The 18,957-nt window shown below is 41.5% G+C and overlaps 1 protein-coding gene across 4 annotated transcripts in view; it reads left to right on the forward strand.

The window, feature by feature from the left end:
- The first annotated feature begins 2,585 nt into the window (after positions 1-2,585).
- The window catches only part of LOC311238426 (uncharacterized protein), a 41,345-nt gene continuing 24,973 nt past the window's right edge, over positions 2,586-18,957 (forward strand). For 2 of the 4 annotated variants that reach the window (XM_084326485.1, XM_084326486.1), the window contains exon 1: positions 2,586-2,834. Coding sequence is in view for 2 of the 4 variants with exons in the window: in XM_084326484.1 (XP_084182610.1) it covers positions 15,976-16,023 (48 nt within the window). In the remaining 2 variants the exon portion in view is untranslated. Of the gene's footprint in view, positions 2,835-9,948; positions 10,000-15,955; positions 16,024-18,957 lie in introns of all 4 variants that reach the window. The other 2 variants (XM_084326484.1, XM_084326483.1) reach the window with 2 other exon arrangements.

Here is an 18,957-nt window from a genome sequence, read left to right on the forward strand (position 1 = left end):
GACCCCCTGCAATTTGCATACCGCCCCAACAGGTCCACGGAGGACGCCATAGCCCATGTGCTGCACACAGCAGCATCACACCTGGACAAGAGGCAGGGGAACTATGTGAGAATGCTATTCATCGACTACAGCTCGGCATTCAATACCATAGTCCCCTCCATACTCATAGCCAAGCTCAGGGACCTGGGCTTGAACTATGACCTCTGCCAGTGGGTCTTGGACTTCCTGACTGGCAGACCCCAGGTGGTGAGAGCAGGCAACTGCACCTCCTCATCCATCACCCTCAACATAGGGGCCCCCCAGGGCTGTGTTCTGAGTCCCCTCCTCTACTCCCTGTACACACACGACTGTGTGGCTCAGCGGAGTAGCAATACAATCATCAAATTTGCTGACGACACAGTGGTGGTGGGCCTGATCTCTGCCAACGATGAGAGGGCCTACCTGGAAGAGGTCAAGGTCCTGGCGGGATGGTGCCAGGAAAACAGCCTCTCCCTGAACGTCAGCAAAACAAAGGAGATGATTGTGGACTTCAGGAGGTCGGGGGTCAAGGACTACAGCCCCCTCAGCATCGACGGGGCACCGGTTGAGAGAGTCAACAGCTTTAAGTACCTCAGAGCCTACATATCCGAGGACTTGACATGGACCACACACATTGACAGTGTTGTGAAGAAGGCACGACAACGCCTCTACTTCCTCAGGCGCCTAAGGAAGTTCCAAGTCAGTCAGAAGATCCTTAAGAACTTCTACTCATGTACAATAGAGAGCATCTTGACCGGCAACATCACCTCCTGGTTTGGAAATAGCACTGCACAAGACCGAAGCAGACTACAAAGAGTGACACGTTCAGCCGAACGCACAATTGGAGGGGGGCTCCCCACCCTCCAGAACATTTACAACAAGCGTTGCAAGGGCAAGGCTAAGAGAATCATTAAAGACTCCAGTCACCCGAACAACTGCCTCTTTGAACTGCTGCGGTCAGGCAAGCGATACCGGAGTCTCAAGGCGAGCACAGAAAGACTCAGAAGAAGCTTCTATCCCCAGGCCATCAGGCTGCTAAACGAACAATGAATGAACACTACACAACAACAACCACCAAACGCACATAGCACACACATCCACACGCACACACTCACTTAAACAAACACACTGTAGCACCCACTCCACACACTTTATAGCACACACCCACTTTAAACAAACACACTGTAGCACCCACTCCCCACACTTTATATTTATTGATGAAGGATTGCACTACAACTCGTACACCTTACTGTAAATTGTACCTAAATTGTACCTCATCCCATTTCTGCTTTGCACTAGATAGTACTGTACATTAGTACACTGCATAGTATTGTATATTATATGGTAACTCAGAACATTGTACATATGTCTATACCGAACACTGTGACCTCTTTTTCTTCTTCTAAATTACACGTATACTATGTTTGATACTATCTTGTCTAGCACAGTCTCTGGAGCGTAACAGTAAGAAGCATTTTGTATGAAAGTATTCTGTACTTCTGTATGACAACTATTAAAGAAACTTGAAACTTGAAACGTTTCGCAATTATGCCACATCAATGTGGAACGCCCTACCCAAAGCTGTAAAGGAATGTGAATACCCACATTCAAAACCGCTCTTAAAGAGCACCTACGGGAGGCTGCAATTCGAAACTGGCCACCGTAAATGTCCAAACCCCCCCACCCCCTCCTAATAGACAGTCTCCTCCCCACCGCATGTATATATTCTCTCCCCACCGTATGTATATTTCTCTCCCACCCACCCACCCCCTCCTAATGTACAGTCTCCTCCCCACCGTATGTATATATTATCTCCCCACGTATGTATATTTCTCTCCCACCCACCCACCCCCTCCTAATCTACAGGATCTATGGGTAACAGTATGGTATATTTGCATATCGTGTATGTCACAAATGTAACAGTACTAAATACCTGTATGTCATGTATGTTGTGTATGTCATAAATGTCACTATGAATTGAAAATGGGGGAATTAATGAATGAATGAAAACTTGATTTAACAGATTGCAGAATGGGTACAAAACGGTACGGCTCAATACACACAATTGTTAAGGCGATGCAGACCAGAGAAAGACGTTTGGCTTGTTTACATCAGGGTCCCCCATTTTCAATTCATAGCGACATTTATGACATACACAACAGGGACCCTGATGTAAACAAGACAAACGTCTTTCTCTGGTCTGCATCCCCTTAACAATTGTGTTTGTGTTTTCAATTGGTTTGGGGGGTATGATTTGATTTTAATTGAATTATATTTAATTAAATAAAAAATAAAATTGTTTGGTTATTGTTGTTTTCCTTTCTTTATCGGGTTCTCGATTGTTCAGTATGTGGCGGTGGCGGTATGCATAGATATCTATGCGCCTTTTGTGGTCGCGATCTGCCATTAAACCATTGAAGAAGAAGAAGAAGAAGAAGAAGAAGAAGAAGAAGAAGAAGAAGAAGAAGAAGAAGAAGAAGAAGAAGAAGAAGAAGAAGAAGAAGAAGAAGAAGACAGAGTGATGCATTGTGGGATGTATGCGCGGTCAGAGAGTGCAGCGGGAACGATAGAACTTTATTTGTCTGTAACTTTAGTCAATAACATTAAGAATAGAGAGCTGTTGTCAACATTGCAAACCCAAATAAATGCCCAGTCCTCGAGAGAAGTGTCTCCTGGTTTACTGTCACCACCTTCCAGAGGGAATGAGCCAGAAGTCCGGCTACTTCTAACAAGTAGTTACATTACGGAGCTTCACCTGCAGCAGGAGACGCTGCTGGACTCTGCTACGTTCAGAACAACACAGGAAACAAACACAGGTAGGTTCATGTCGACCTCTCCGTTTAGTTACAGTAAAATCAGCTTACTGACCGCACATCTGATCTGTTGGGCGTTTCTGCCACTTTTCCACCAGACTGGGCCTTGACCAGAGGTAGCTGGAGCAGCTAACAAGCTAAGCTAAGCCCACCCACCCACCCCCTCCTAATGTACAGTCCCCTCCCCATCATAATATACTCTGTCGGGATCTAGGGTTAACAGTACTGTATATTTGAATACCGTTTATGTCACAAATGTATCAGTACTAAATACCTATATGCCCCTATGCCATAAATGTCATGTATGTTGTGTATGTGTAATTATGATGAATTGAAAATGGGGGACCCTGGTGTAAACAAGACGAAAGTCTTTCTCTGGTCTGCATCCCCTTAACAATTGTATGTATTGAGATGTACTGTACTGTACCCATTCTGCAATCTGTTAATAAACTTTTCAATCAATCAATCAATATGTCATAAATGTCTATATGAATTGAAAATGGGGGACCCTGATGGAAACAAGACAAACGTCTTTCTCAGGTCTGCATCCCCTTAACAATTGTGTGTATTGAGCCGTACTGTATTGTACCCATTCTGCAATCTGTTAAATAAAGTTTTCATTCATTCATTCAAGCTGCTAAACTGAACACGTGACGTTAGGTCAGAAACTGGTGCGACTCTATGTATAGAGAGAGAGACATGTGCGTTTATTCAGCTCCTTACTAATAATACTGTTATCTTAGCTGCCTGGTACCTCTGTATCTGGGGCTAGTGTTACTGTGTTATCTTAGCTGGTACCTCTGTATCTGGAGCTAGTGTTACTGTGTTATCTTAGCTGGTACCTCTGTATCTGGAGCTAGTGTTACTGTGTTATCTTAGCTGGTACCTCTGTATCTGGAGCTAGTGTTACTGTGTTATCTTAGCTGGTACCTCTGTATCTGGAGCTAGTGTTACTGTGTTATCTTAGCTGGTACCTCTGTATCTGGAGCTAGTGTTACTGTGTTATCTTAGCTGGTACCTCTGTATCTGGAGCTAGTGTTACTGTGTTATCTTAGCTGGTACCTCTGTATCTGGAGCTAGTGTTACTGTGTTATCTTAGCTGGTACCGTACCTCTGTATCTGGAGCTAGTGTTACTGTGTTAACTTAGCTGGTACCTCTGTATCTGGGGCTAGTGTTACTGTGTTATCTTAGCTGGTACCTCTGTATCTGGAGCTAGTGTTACTGTGTTAGCTTAGCTGGTACCTCTGTATCTGGAGCTAGTGTTACTGTGTTATCTTAGCTGGTACCTCTGTATCTGGAGCTAGTGTTACTGTGTTATCTTAGCTGGTACCTCTGTATCTGGAGCTAGTGTTACTGTGTTATCTTAGCTGGTACCTCTGTATCTGGGGTTAGTGTTATCTTAGCTGGTACCTCTCTATCTGGGGCTAGTGTTACTGTGTTATCTTAGCTGGTACCTCTGTATCTGGAGCTAGTGTTACTGTGTTATCTTAGCGGTACCTCTGTATCTGGGGCTAGTGTTACTGTGTTATTTTAGCTGGTACCTCTATATCTGGAGCTAGTGTTACTGTGTTATCTTAGCTGGTACCTCTGTATCTGGAGCTAGTGTTACTGTGTTAGCTTAGCTGGTACCTCTGTATCTGGGGCTAGTGTTACTGTGTTATCTTAGCTGGTACCTCTGTATCTGGAGCTAGTGTTACTGTGTTATCTTAGCTGGTACCTCTATATCTGGAGCTAGTGTTACTGTGTTATCTTATCTGGTACCTCTGTATCTGGAGCTAGTGTTACTGTGTTAGCTTAGCTACTAAGGGGTAGTGTTGTCTGTAGATGTCCACAATAGTCTTTACAGGCGGGGTGATGTCCACTTAAAAATATTTAAAATAATTTTTATAAACTGGTCAACACTGCTCAAAACGGCTGTATTTCCGTATTTGGCTGCCTGGTGCGCCTGAGCTGTGATCACAGCGCATGCGCATCATGCACCCAACGCCGGAAATAATGCAGTGTTGACCAGTTTATAAAAATTATTTAAAATGTTTATTAGCAACGCCAAGCTTTCAAACCCTGCCGCGTGTGTGTGAAACCCTAATGGAACGCTGGGTACCTGGCTTGCATCGCAGTCACGAAAGGGGCTACCACTCTGCCGGACTAGGAAGGGAGGGGTTTTAGTTTGTGTGGTGTGATAACTATGTTGAAATTTAATTTAGAATTTTAGACGTTAGTTTTACAACTGAAATAAAAATTGTTATTACAGAGAGGGAGTAAAGTACAGAAAAAAAGGTACCAATATCGATTCCCAGGTACTTGTACCGGTATCGGTTGAAATGTGAACGGTCCCCAACCCTAGTCGTAGGTGAAGAGGTATTCAGTATGGTTCTGACACTGGGTCTGTAGTAAACAGATGAGCATCAAGTTCTGTTCAAGTAATGTAATTAATGTAACGTTATTCTTTGAAATAATGTAATCTTATTGAGCTCAATAGGGCACAATAAATTACTTTGCTCTTTTGATGTCATACATCACTCCCAGCAGCTTTCTGTGGGGGGCAGGTGTGGCAGTAAGTAGGAGGCTGATTATGGTGATTTGTGCGTCGCCCTCCCTGCCACAGGTGATTTTTATTTTTTGCATACATTTTTGCAAATGTGCTGATCGCCCCTCAGTCCTCTTGTACATTCATGTGTTGGCATTTTCTTTTTCAAAAACCACAACCTCCAATGCATTTCTATGGGTTGTTTTAGTGTAAGCCCTTACGTGCTTTAGTCATACGTAACGTAAGTCATACTAGGCTGAGCGTGTGGCATTCATTTGACATCACATCCGTAATCACACCAACCAGGAAATAACTAATGCTAATAGTTGTTGACTTTGATAACAATCACTTCACCAGATACATTCAGTGCTGGATCTAACTAAATGGATTTATAGAGACACATTTATGGAAAGTTCACGCCCGGACCACAAAGCTTCTCGAAGGGTTAGCGTGACACGCGACGGCTCTTCCAATTCATACGCAATGTTCTACCGGCAGCAAAAAAAGTGAGTCTCAGCCTTAGCGTTATGATATTATGATATGAAAATGTAATTGTAGTGCGGTCAGACCCGGTTACGGGTTGTCTTTTCCCTTTATTTTCTTCTGAGTTGCAATAAAACACATGTAAATAAATCTGTAAAGTAAAGTGCAATGGTGAGGATAAAATAAATAATAATTTTAAATAAAAATCTACATAAACTATGGGCTATATACCAGGGGAGGAAACTAACTTTTTGGCTTACCAGCCAACTGGCTGGTATCTGATTTTTTTTACCAGCCAAATAGATTTTTTACCAGACAAAAAAAATCGCTAATTGTGATAATTACTTCTTTGTACGTCTTCGTCTAAATTGATTTTCAATCATAGTAAATTAATCACACTGTCTCTACTCTTCAAAATATTACATCATTAAATCACATATTAACATGAAAGAGGGAACTATTCTGGACTGGGTTGGGCTGAACTGGGCAGTGAAAGATGCTGGGTTGGGCTGGTCTAGGTTATACTGAATGATAAATTGAAAATGGGGGACCCTGATGTAAACAAGACGAAAGTCTTTCTCTGGTCTGCATCCCCTTAACAATTGCATGTATTGAGCCGTACTGTACCCATTCTGCAATCTGTTAAATAAAGTTTTCATTCATTCATTCATCACAGCTCAACTACTAGGAATGTGTGTCTGACTCTTAAGTGCAGGAAATATTCATCAGAAAGGGGGGACATGATGGAGGGAATGGAAAGAGCAGGTTTGACAGGAGCAGGGTTGAAGGGCATATTGGAGTGTGGAGGAAGTGGACAAGGCATTAAGCAAACAGGACTGAAATGGGGGACCCTGATGTAAACAAGACTAAAGTCCTTCTCTGGTCTGCATCCCCTTAACAATTGTGTGTATTGAGCTGTACTGTATTGTACCCATTCTGCAATCTGTTAATAAGGGCTGGTTTAGGTTGGACTGAGTTGGGCAGTGAAAGAACCAAGCATTTCACTGTAATGTAATAGCTAAATAAAACAACTTGAACTTGACTTGTTACATTTGCACTCTGGTTGTATGCCAAATGTATTCTGGTTGTACTGTACTTGTGCTGTAAGATGACAATACATTGGAACTGAATCGACAACGCTAGGGGTTCAGCAGGTGTATTCTGAATGCCAAATATGACAACATCACCGTTGTGAAGGGCATATGGGCGAGTGGTGATATGGGGGGAAACTCGGTAATAATAAAATGTCACTCGGCTGCATTTAAGCAAAGCCGCTCAGTATAGTCCACTATGTTGAATGCGCGTTATGGTAGCTTGTTACATGCTAGGTAGCTAGCCGGCTAATGCTGGTCATTCTCATCCGACTCGAAGGAGACGCGTCGCGTGCTGTTGTTCGCCCCCATGTCAGACCGCACTGATATCCGAAAGCGACGACTCTACATGCAATTATTTTCATCCACTGATGTGTTTTTGTAAGTTTGTCTACGTTGTCAAGCCGGCTGCCGGTGGCAGGAGTTTGTAGGTCTGCGCGCAGTGGTCTGTCCACTTCCGCTAGATGGGCGGCGTCTTCTAGAAAACGAGTGTTCATTGGAGGAGCTTAGAGCGCATCTGTACAACGATGATGTTCATTGGTTATGGTCTGATTATTATGTGGCGCAAATGGGAGGAATCAAGGGGGGAGTCAGAGTTCGGTTTGTGCCAGTGAGCGAATCAGCAGATTGCAGAATGATTTTTTTGTTTTTGTAATTACTAGTACTCGCCAGACTGGCGAGTGCTCTTCATAAATTACTCGCCAAACGTAAAAAATACTCGCAATTGGCGAGTAAAGTGGCCTAATTTCCTCCCCTGCTATATACACAGGTATACAGTGAGGTACAGTGGGCTAAGTAGTGTTTTGATTCAGTAGTCTGACAGCTGAGAGGAAGAAACTATTTGTGGTCCTGTTGGTTCTGCCTGGGAGGCTGCGAGTACCCCGCAGGCGGGTGAACACACAGTCCATTGTTGGGGTGAGAAGCATCTCTGATGATGTTCCGTGCTCTCCGTGAGAACCGCTTCTCGTAGACTGATGAGATGGGGGGGGGGGGGGGGGGGGCAGTGGGGTCTTGTGACGTGAATGCATAGGGGAATAGGAGCGAGTGTTTTAATGCAACTAATCTCCATTTAGATGCAAATGCAAATACATCAGAATTGTCATTTAGAAATGAGATTGCATAGATGACATGTATGAATCGAGATTGCGTTTTTATCGTGCAGCCCATTTTGCAATTGAATATTTCAAAATGTTTTACTAGTATCCTCAGGTCACATGGGTAGTTGCCTCTTTGACACCATCGACACCTAACTTAATAGCCATAATAGGAGATGAGCCATGAAGTAAATTTATGTCGGCCGGGTAGTGCAGCGGATTAAGCGTCTGTCTACCACCACAGAGACAGTGGGATCGAATCCAGCTGTGGTGCTTCCGGGTTGGCCGACCGTCCATACTAGCACAATTGGCAGTGTTAGCGGGTGGGAAGCCGGCGAGGGTGGGTCCTGGTCATTGTAAACAGCGACTCCTACAGTTCGGCCGGGGCGCCTGCACAGCAAGGGAAGGATCTAGGAAAGGTAGTGTGTTCCTTCCACACGTTACTCTCCCCCAGTGAGAGTCCGCGCTGCCAGGTGAAAAGAAGCGGTGGGCTGGTTACACATGTGTCGGAGGAAGCATGTGATCCGCCCTCCCGGACAGACGGTAGGGGGTATAGTGCGCAACGACCAGGAAGGGGATTGGGAATTGGCATAACGACAAACATTGGGATGGAGAAAAATGGAAAAAGAAGGAGGAAAAAGATTATATATAAAATAAAATAAAAGCCCACTGTACCTGAGTAGGGTGAGTAGAGCTGCCGCGGTATTGATTATTTCCTTACCGCACAAATTTGCAAAATATTTCCTACCGCCGCGGTTATTACCGCATGCACACAAAAAAAAAAAAAAAAAAGTTTGAATGCATTTTTTTTAGTAGTAGTCTACTCTTTATAGCATATAGCCTGCCTCTAGTCTAAATGTCTATTTTTAGAGGATGACTTTGCAGCATGAATATTGTTTGGGATTCGGCAAGCACGCATTAGTTATTGAAAGTGAAACACGGATTCGAAGTTTCCCATCTGGTCGTGCGCCGTTCACTCGGTGTCGCGGGCAGGGGTGGTTACCCCTAACCCCCCCGACCCTTTCTTATTATTATTACTATAAAGTTACTACTTTATAATAAAGGCATTCGTTTTGTGGCATTAACATTATATAGTTATACGTTCAATAACATCAGCGTATTTACCGGACAATAGCAAGGCAAGCAATACTCTATTCATATCTCAGTTCCTTTCTTTGCTCAGAGCGTGCTGAGTTGTCCCATTCTGCGGTCTGTTAATAAAGTTTTCAATCAGACAAGTGTATAGAACGAAGGGCTTTTATTATAACATTCGTTGCAGACAGTAAAATCATTATGTCTCGTTTAGTACTCCTGAGGAGCGATGATAGTCCACTCCGGCGGAGAGTTAAAGCTAACGTTATTAGCCGTGTTGTGATGATCTGACATTCAGGAAGTAAAAACCTAATACGCGCTTGCCGATTGGTGGTAACACACTGCATGACGCTACAACGTGTGACGCGTCTCTCTTCTGACCAATCAGTGGTCTGCAATGTTTCACGTGACTTTTCTGGTACCCAATAGGGTCGCTTGGAACCTCGATAGATGAGTAGGGTATATCTGCAGAGCCGCAAGCCCAACGAGAGGAGGGTAATTTATTATTATTATTATAAAAAACAGCGGTGACGCGGTATTCAGCCTACTCTGCGGTGGCCGTGATGTAACAGCGATACCGCGGTAATGCGGTAATCGCGGCAGCTCTAAGGGTGAGTAACCTACATGCCATTACTGCTTTTTATCTATTGACTCATTATAGCTACTTTATTATCTTGAAATAATATAACGGCAAACGGGTGCTATTTGCAGATTTTAGCTCTGCTAAAATTCACCCTATAATTCACCCTCACCTGCTTGTTCAGAAGCTTATGAGTTTGGGGATAAACCCCTCAATAATCAAATGGTTCTATTCTCCTCTTACCAACAGGACACAACAAGTCAAGGTGAATGACTGTGGCACACTCTCGTCAAATTCAAGGTGCGGTGAACTTTTTTTTTATGTTGTGGGACTTGTACAGCACTTCAACTTTGTCAGTGCTGTAAAGTTTAAACCTTTTTAAATCTTAGACAAATGAAACACTTTGCTTTAGGGCTGGGCGATATGACGATATTATATAAATATCGGGTACAGTTAACGATACACTTTTTTAACGTATCGTGGATATCGTGATGTTTTGCCCAAGAGGATTGTGTCGCGTCAATCTGGTCCACACGTTCAAACTTTTGAACAACGCCGCCCCCACACACACTACTGCATCAAAGTTACTACTTATGATTAACAAACGCATTCGTTTTGTGGCATTAACGTTATATAGTTACACGTTCAATAGGGATGGGTACCTTTCACATTTGAACTGATACCGGTACCGGTACCTGTGAATCGATACCGGTACCCAACGGTACCTTTTTTCTGTACTTTAGTCTCAAGAAATTTAATTTACCTACCTCAGTCGTAAAAAAAAAATCCAAACTTCAAATAACTACAATTTAGACAGTTTTCGGCTTGTCATTGCTCCGACTGCTTTGTTGTTGAATCAAGTCAAATCCTAGGTAAGCATATATTGTGCGTGTGAACGTTGACATGAAAAGAAAAAAGTAAAAAAAAAAAAAAATCATTTTTTTTTTTTCTTTCGGTTTCTCACTTGATTCGATACTCGGTAGTACCGACGTGTTTCGGTTCGGTACCTCAAAAGTACCGAATTCGGTACCCATCCCTAACGTTCAATAACATCAGCGTATTTACCCGAACATAGCAACGTCCGAGGACGACATAGATAGCAAGCATTACTCATTCATATCTCAGCCCGTGCCGAGTTGTGCCCATTCTGCGGTCTGTTAATAAAGTTTTCAATCAGACAGATGTATGGAAAGGCTTTTATTATAACATTCGTTGCAGTAAAATCTAGAGCTGCCGCGATAACCGCATTACCGCGGTATCGCTGTTGCATCACGCTCACCGCAGAGTTAGGCTGAATACCGCGTTACCGCTGTTTTTTATCATAATAATAAAGTTGGCTTGCGGCTTTGCAGATATACCCTACTCGGTTCCAAGCGACCCTATTGGGTAGAAGTGGTACCAGAAAAGTCATGTGAAACATTGCAGACCACTGACTGGTCAGAAGAGAGACGCGTCACAGTTTGGAGGCTCTGAACAAAAACAGAACGCCGCCATCTTTACTGCCTCGCTAAGGATGCATTTCATTCAGGATTTGTTTGCGACAGAACCAAGTGCAATAAACAAAAAATAATGGATTCACTGTGTATTCTGCCTTATTTATTGACGAAACAAAACCGACATCAACCCAATTTACCACCGAGCGGAGAGTTTAGTGTCACAACAAGATCGCTGATGTCGTTTGTTGTTGTTATTAGCCTAATACTACCGTCAGCCGATATACACGAGAGGTAACGTTAAACCCGGGTTGCTTGGTAGAATACACAATGAGAGGTAACGTTAGCTTTGGCAGAATAGACGCAACGAGAGTATGGTTAATGTTGTTATTGATTGATTGATTGATTTAAACTGTGTTAAACTCTGGCTTGCTGCAAGCCCTCGGACATGGCTAATTGGCTATGCCCACGGAGCTTTCAGTGTACACAAGCGAGCGGCACCGCCTGCATCCCCACACGGAGACAAACGGAGTAGTACCTGGCTGCAGTGGAAAAGGAACGAAGTACCAGGTGCCTAAAGCGGGTCGAGTCGAGTAGGTACTATGCAGTGGAAAAGCGCCATTAGACTAGAGGCAGGCTATAAGAGTAGACTACTAAAAAAAAAAAAATGCATTCAAACTTTTTTTTTTTTTTTGTGCGCACTGTGCGGTAATAACCGCGGCGGTAGGAAATATTTCGCAAATTTGTGCGGTAAGGAAAATATCAATACCGCGGCAGCTCTAGTAAAATCATTATGCCTCGTTTAGTCATGCTGCGGTGTGCTGGTAATCTGACTCGTCGACCGCGGGGAGCTACCGTTGTTGTTGAGCTCTCGTCAAAATCAATGGAGGACTTTCTGGAAAGTAAAAAACGAATAGCGCTTGCCGATTGGTGCTAAGAACAGCAGGGCGGGTGCAAGCGGTGTGACGTAATTGGCAGACTCGACTGTCAATCAAAATGATTCTGTTGCCGGCTGAATGATTGAATGAATGAGAACTTTATTAACAGATTGCAGAATGGGTACAATACAGTACAGCTCAATACAACAACAGTGGACTGGAGTAGAGCCATATGGAATCCGCGATCACGGAATCGCGGACGGAATCGCGGAATTGAGCAATAAAAATGGGAATCCACTATAATTTTTTTTTTTTTTTTTTTTTTACCTTTTTTTATGTTGTGGGACTTGTACAGCATTTTGTTCAACTTTGTCAGTGCTGTAAAGTTTAAACCTTTTAAAATCTTAGACAAACACTTTGCTTTCATGAAATATTGTAAGCCGTCATTTGAGGCTTTATAAAAGCAGCACAATGAACACAAATCTGTCAGTGCCGAGTCCGACCTCATCTTAAATAACAAACAGCATTGCTTGTTGTAGTTAACAAAGAGAGGCAGAGTTGATTTAGCAAAAATATATATAATTTTAAAAAATTATCAAATTTTATTTTCATATTCGAATCCCATGCCCATCGAACAAAGCTTCAAAGTATTTAAGATGGCCCTATTAAATGGACTGTTATATCTTATTAAATTGTGGACATTTATTCATTCCCACTTATTAGACACTATTCCTGATGGTAAAATGAGCGTACAAAGCAAAATACAGAATTCTGAAATATTAAAACGGAAAAAACGGAATTTGGAAAAAAATAAAATGGAATTTGGAAAAAAATAAAACGGATTTCATATGGCTCTAGACTGGAGGATGAAGACCAGAAAAAGACTTTCGGCTTTTTTACATAAGGGTCCTCTATTTTCAATTCATCAAAACATTTAGAGACATACAAATATTCAGTAGTTTCATTAAAATGCTATTGATTGATTGATTGATTGATTGATTGATTGATTGATTTAAAACTTTATTAACATATTGCAGAATGGGTACAGTACAGCTCAATACATACAATTGTTAAGGGGATGCAGACCAGAGAAAGACTTTCGTCTTGTTTACATCAGGGTCCCCTTTTTCAATTCATCATATTTCATATCTAAATCATATAATATCTCATTGCTAAATATATGCAATATATAATCTAATAATCCAATCATCTAAACCTAATATATAATATAAAAATGCTAAATGCATGGGTATTTTATTTTGTCTTTAATGTTAGCTTGCAAACTCAAATACTGTCTTGGTAAGCCTCATAATGATTTGTTTGTGGAAAAAAAGAAAAACATTGTGATGTGTATTGTGTATCGCCGAAAGGTCAGAAAATATCGTGATATCATATTTAGGCCATATCGCCCAGCCCTACTTTGCTTTCATGAAATATTGTAAGCCGTCATTTGAGGCTTTATAAAAGCAGCACAATGAACACAAATCTGTCAGTGCCGAGTCCGACCTCATCTTAAATAACAAACAGCATTGCTTGTTGTAGTTAACAAAGAGAGGCAGAGTTGATTTTGCACCAAAATATATACATTCGAATTTTATTTTCATATTCGAATCCCATGCCCATCGAACGAAGCTTCGAAGTATTTAAGACAGCCCTAGAAATTACAGTGTGGCAGTAATGGGAAAAGGGTGCTAGCTCGCCATCAATCAGTAACTTGCCACAAGACTTGCATTCGCTCTCTCCAGCACACAGCCTCCCTGCCTGGCACAACAACCACAACAGTAGGGTCTATAGTCACAGTCAGGACAGTAGGCTCTACAAGTAGGCTCCCTTAAAACGCTAACGCTATTAAAAAAAAAAAATAATACAGTGGGTGTTAAAATAAGAATATGACTTGGCCTGAAAAAAAGTCAGTCAGGAGATTTCTTTTTGATTTAATCCCTGAGCCTACATGCCATTACTGCTTCTTATCTATTGACTCATTATAGCTACTTTATTATCTTGAAATAATATAACGGCGAACGGGTGCTATTTGCAGATTTTAGCTCTGCGTTTGATATTGTTCATCCTCACCTGCTTGTCCAGAAGCTTATGAGTATGAAGAGTGAAGAGTATGGGGCAGGGTTAAAAAAAAATTAAAATCCAGTGCTTTTTTTGCCCCCCTTAATTGATTATCGGGGGCTTTTTTTTATTTTGTGGGCACAGAATTTTTATGATGAAAATTAACAAAGATTATAAAACATTGTTGACGCTTTTTTTTACAGTCTCATCCCTATGTTTGATAACGTAATGTTAATGTCTCCATATATAGGGCTCTACGCTAACCTTTTTCCCAAGGAGCACATGTGCTCCTAAATAAAATTTTAATAAAAAATATCTGCCGATAAATCTAAATTTAGGAGCACACAAAGAAATTTAGGAGCACAGTAAAAAATGTTCAAGTAACACAGTTTATTAACAAACTATTTATTACATGCATATTATACTGTGCGTGTGCATAGTGCTAGGGATGGGCGTGAGTAATCGATTACTTGTAGCTATGAGAAAAATGGGGGGGGAATCGAAATTATTAATATTTTATGAAAAAAAGGTAATTTTTTATTTATTTTACATATTTTTTCACTATATAAGTGTTTGTTGGTTTCCATAACACTTTGGGTGCCGGGAAACGCTTTACAGCGTCATTCCCGGCCATGCTCAAGTTGCAGAAGGACGCTTTACAGCGTCTTTAATATCAATATTTCAAAAATCTGTGATCGGATTCATATTTCCCCTCCGCTGGCCTGAGATCCACCAGGAGGACCCACTGAGCTCTCTGGCGGTTCAGGAGCGCCATCTGGTGGCCGATCGGCGCAATCGCCAAACAGGAAGTGCTGTGGAGGTTGTGCTGGTCGACCATATTACTTCCGGGCACTCTGTTTGGCTGCCGGCACTCTGGCTCGTCACAATATATAGCGATCCATTGCCAATAACTCGATAAACAACATGATTTGGACGTATATAGTATTATACAAGCTGGAAATGGTTCATCAGGATAAACATCCCATAATCGAAAACGGTCTACACCACGCTGATCGTCCAACGGCGCGAGGAAGATCCGGTAAGATTCAGCGTTATTTTTGAACGTGTTCCATATAAACTGTTATGATGAACATATGACCCACACTAGATGAATGATATAACGCTGCCCACGGAATTATAAACGATCCCCCGCCCATCCGGTCATCATCAGATCATACGTAGATCATTCTAGAAGTACGTCCAATTGACATTTTTTATATCTCCCCGATTGCCATCAAACTGTATTTCATCATCAATATAATGCATTTGGGGCTATAGATCACGTTCTGGAGAAAGCTGCAGAAAGAGATGAAAACATACTTATACATTAGACTATTCATTACTATGAATATGTGAATGAAAAAGTTTAACGTTGCTACACAATGAACAATACATATAGGACTTTGAATGGGCCCTAATAATGGCAATGTAGCAATAGAATTTAAAAAGTTATAGCCCTGCAAAGAAGGGGTACTTCTCCATAGACAAATAGAGCTGGCAATCTATGGTATATCATGAATTTAACCCATGGCACCCAAAGTGTTAAACATATACGTGAATGAACAAAAATAAGTAAAATTAAAAAAATATATATATACATTTTATTTTTTAAAGTTTCTTTTCCCTTTTCGAGTAATACACGATCACTCGAGTATAGCATGTGATCAATCGATCTGGATTTTTCTTTAAAATGCCCATACCTAGTGCATACTAAGGGCTAAACATCTGTGCAAAGTGTCGGGGGCTTTTCTTGCCCCCCTTAACTGATTTTCGAGGGCATTTGTTAAATTTTCGAGGGCATTTTGCCCTAAGCCCCCCTTAATTTCAAACCCTGGGGATAAACCCCTCAATAATCAAATGGTTCTATTCTCTTCTTATCAACAGGACACAACAAGTCAAGGTGAATGACACACTCTCTGAGGTCAAATTCTGCAGCACCGGGGTGCCTCAAGGTGCGGTGAGCTCCCCTCTTCTATTTACACTGTACACCAATGAGTGTAGCAGCAGTCAGCCTAACAATCATGTCCTGAAACTTTCAGACGACACACTTATTCTAAGCCTATTGAAGGCTGGCGACTGCCCCTCTACTTACTTTAAAGAGATCGACTCCTTTCAGGTCTGGTGTGGGAGACATCATCTCATCTCAATACCACCAAAACCAAAGAGATGATCTATGACCCCAGAGAAGTGAGAGTACATTTACATTTACATTTAGTCATTTAGCTGACGCTTTTATCCAAAGCGACTTACAAGTTCTGTACGACAAGCCATCAGGAAGGGCACAACTCTATCAGCTGAGCAACAATGTTCATCAAAGTGTTGAGTGCTACAGTGTAGGTTAGTTTATTAGGACAAGTGCATGACAGTACGGTTAGTTAGGGTTAGATATTTTTTTTTTTTTTTTTTATTCAGATAATGGTTGAAGAAGTGCGTCTTTAGTCGACGGCGAAAGATTGGACGTGATTCGGCTGTCCTAACTGGGGTGGGTAGTTCATTCCACCATTGTGGGGCAAGGACTGAGAATAGGCGAGTACATGACCCTGTGGTAATTGGCGACTGTGATATAGAGCAGGTTGCATCATATAAATACCTAGGAATCCACATGGATAATCGACTGAAATGTTATGTACACTTCCTCCGTAGTCTCAGACTGTTTGGTGTGAGCACAGCGATCATGACCACATTTTATAAAGCTGTCCTAGAAAGCCTGATGAGATGGGGCGTGGTTTGGTACGCTCACAGTCACAGTACAGTGTAAGTCAAATATTGAAAGGCTAGTGAAAGCAACGATGAAGGTGACCGGAAACACCAAGTATCCGTCACTCCAATATATCTTCGATAAAGTAGTGGTCAGCCAGGCACAGAATCTTACAGGACCCTTCTCATAATCTTTATCCCGAATATGAAGTTCTTCCCTCAGGGAGACAGTTCAGAGCAAGTAGATATAACAGCAACCGCTACAAGCTCTCCTTCCTTCCTACATCCATCGCTCTCCTAAATAATAATAGAGGTTGATTCCTTTGAGGTGCCACCTAACAGTGGGCTGTCACCTCTTTCTTTCTTGTCCAAGTCTTAATCTGTTGTAATTTAATTCGGGCAGGGTGCAATATGAAGCTTTTTGAAATTAGTTTACCTACTAGTGTTGTCACGATACTGGAATTTCGACTTCGATACGATACCTTGAAAAGTATCGATACTTTCGATACTTTCAATACCAAAAAAAATTATAATTTTATTTTTATTATAATTTTTTTTTTTTAACAAATTTTGCTTTTTTTGCAGGTTGATTCTCCTCAGCTTCTTTCTCTCTGGTACTATACGAGATGTTTATCTTTAGATCAGAGAGAGAGAGAGAGAGAGAGGCTGCTGGAGATTTTAGGTCGAGAGAGAGAGAGAGAGAGAGAGAGAGAGAGAGAGAGAGAGAGAGAGAGAGAGAGAGAGAGAGAGAGAGAGAGAGAGAGAGAGAGAGAGAGAGAGAGAGAGAGAGAGAGAGAGAGAGAGAGAGAGAGAGAGAGAGAGAGAGAGAGAGAGAGAGAGAGAGAGAGAGAGAGAGAGAGAGAGAGAGAGAGAGAGAGAGAGAGAGAGAGAGAGAGAGAGAGAGAGAGAGAGAGAGAGAGAGAGAGAGAGAGAGAGAGAGAGAGAGAGAGAGAGAGAGAGGAGAGAGAGATGAGAGAGGAGAGAGAGAGAGATTTCAACAACATTGCTGCTAATTGGACCGATTATTTTTTCGATTAGTCGACTAATCGAAAACCAATGTAAACAACAACAAAAAAAAATTTCCCTTTTTTTTAAAATTACCTATCTTTGTGAAAGTGGCTTCTCAGCTCTGGTCCAGCTGAAGACGGAGCAGAGGAACAGATTGGACATTGAGCATGACCTCAGAGTTGCTTGTCTACCATCACCCAGACTTTGAGACTCTTGTCAGGACCAAACAACAACATCATAACATGATGATCCCATAGCAAATTAAAATAATGACTCATGAAACATTTGAATTTGGATCTTTAAGCCACTTTAAATGAAAATGTATTTGAAGAACAATACAGCAATCACTCATAACAAGATAAATAAATTAAATAATACAAATTAAAGTGGAAGTGTACTTTAAATAACTTTTGTTTGCTGTGTGTGAGAGGAGTCCGTGTGTGTGTGTGTGTGTCTTACTCTGATCGCTGTGTGAGTGAGAGGAGTGTGTGTACTGTGTAATTTGTGTGTGTGTCTTACTCTGATCGCTGTGTGAGTGAGAGGGTGTGTACTGTGTAATTTGTGTATGTGTGTGTGCATGGCCGCCTAGTTATAGTTGAAAGTGGGGGTGCATTTTTTTTGAAATAGTTTTTTTTTTTTTTTTTTTTTTTTTTTTTGACAGGCAAACGGCAGATATTTTTTTCATTTAATGAACCTGTACGTGCAATTTCCTGCAATGTAGAGCCTTCAATCTTGACTAATAAAGCTGCTCTTTTCACTATAAAACTCAGTTTTATATTGCAGTATGATAGCCAATTACTATAATAATAATAATATTAAAAAATGGAATTAACATATTGCAGAATGGGTACAATATAGTACGGCTCAATACACACAATTGTTAAGGGGATGCAGACCAGAAAAAGACTTTTGTTTTGTTTACATCAGGGTCCCCCATTTACAATTCATAATGAATTGTAAGTAAGGGTGCAATTAACACCGTGCAATCCATTATTTGTGGAGCCCGCCCTTTAAGTCTTTGAGCTATTAGGCTACTAGGGTTCTTACTTTGCGTTTTGGTGTACTGAAAAATGCTCCGATGTCTGTATTCTTTCTTTTTTCTGCCATGTTACCTGGTTGGCTGGACACACACACACACATTTTCATTTCAGGTATTGTACCTTAAGATAATTGAACATCTT

Source organism: Notolepis coatsorum (assembly GCF_963971535.1).
Source record: "Notolepis coatsorum genome assembly, chromosome: 12".
Lineage (NCBI taxonomy): Eukaryota > Metazoa > Chordata > Actinopteri > Aulopiformes > Paralepididae > Notolepis > Notolepis coatsorum.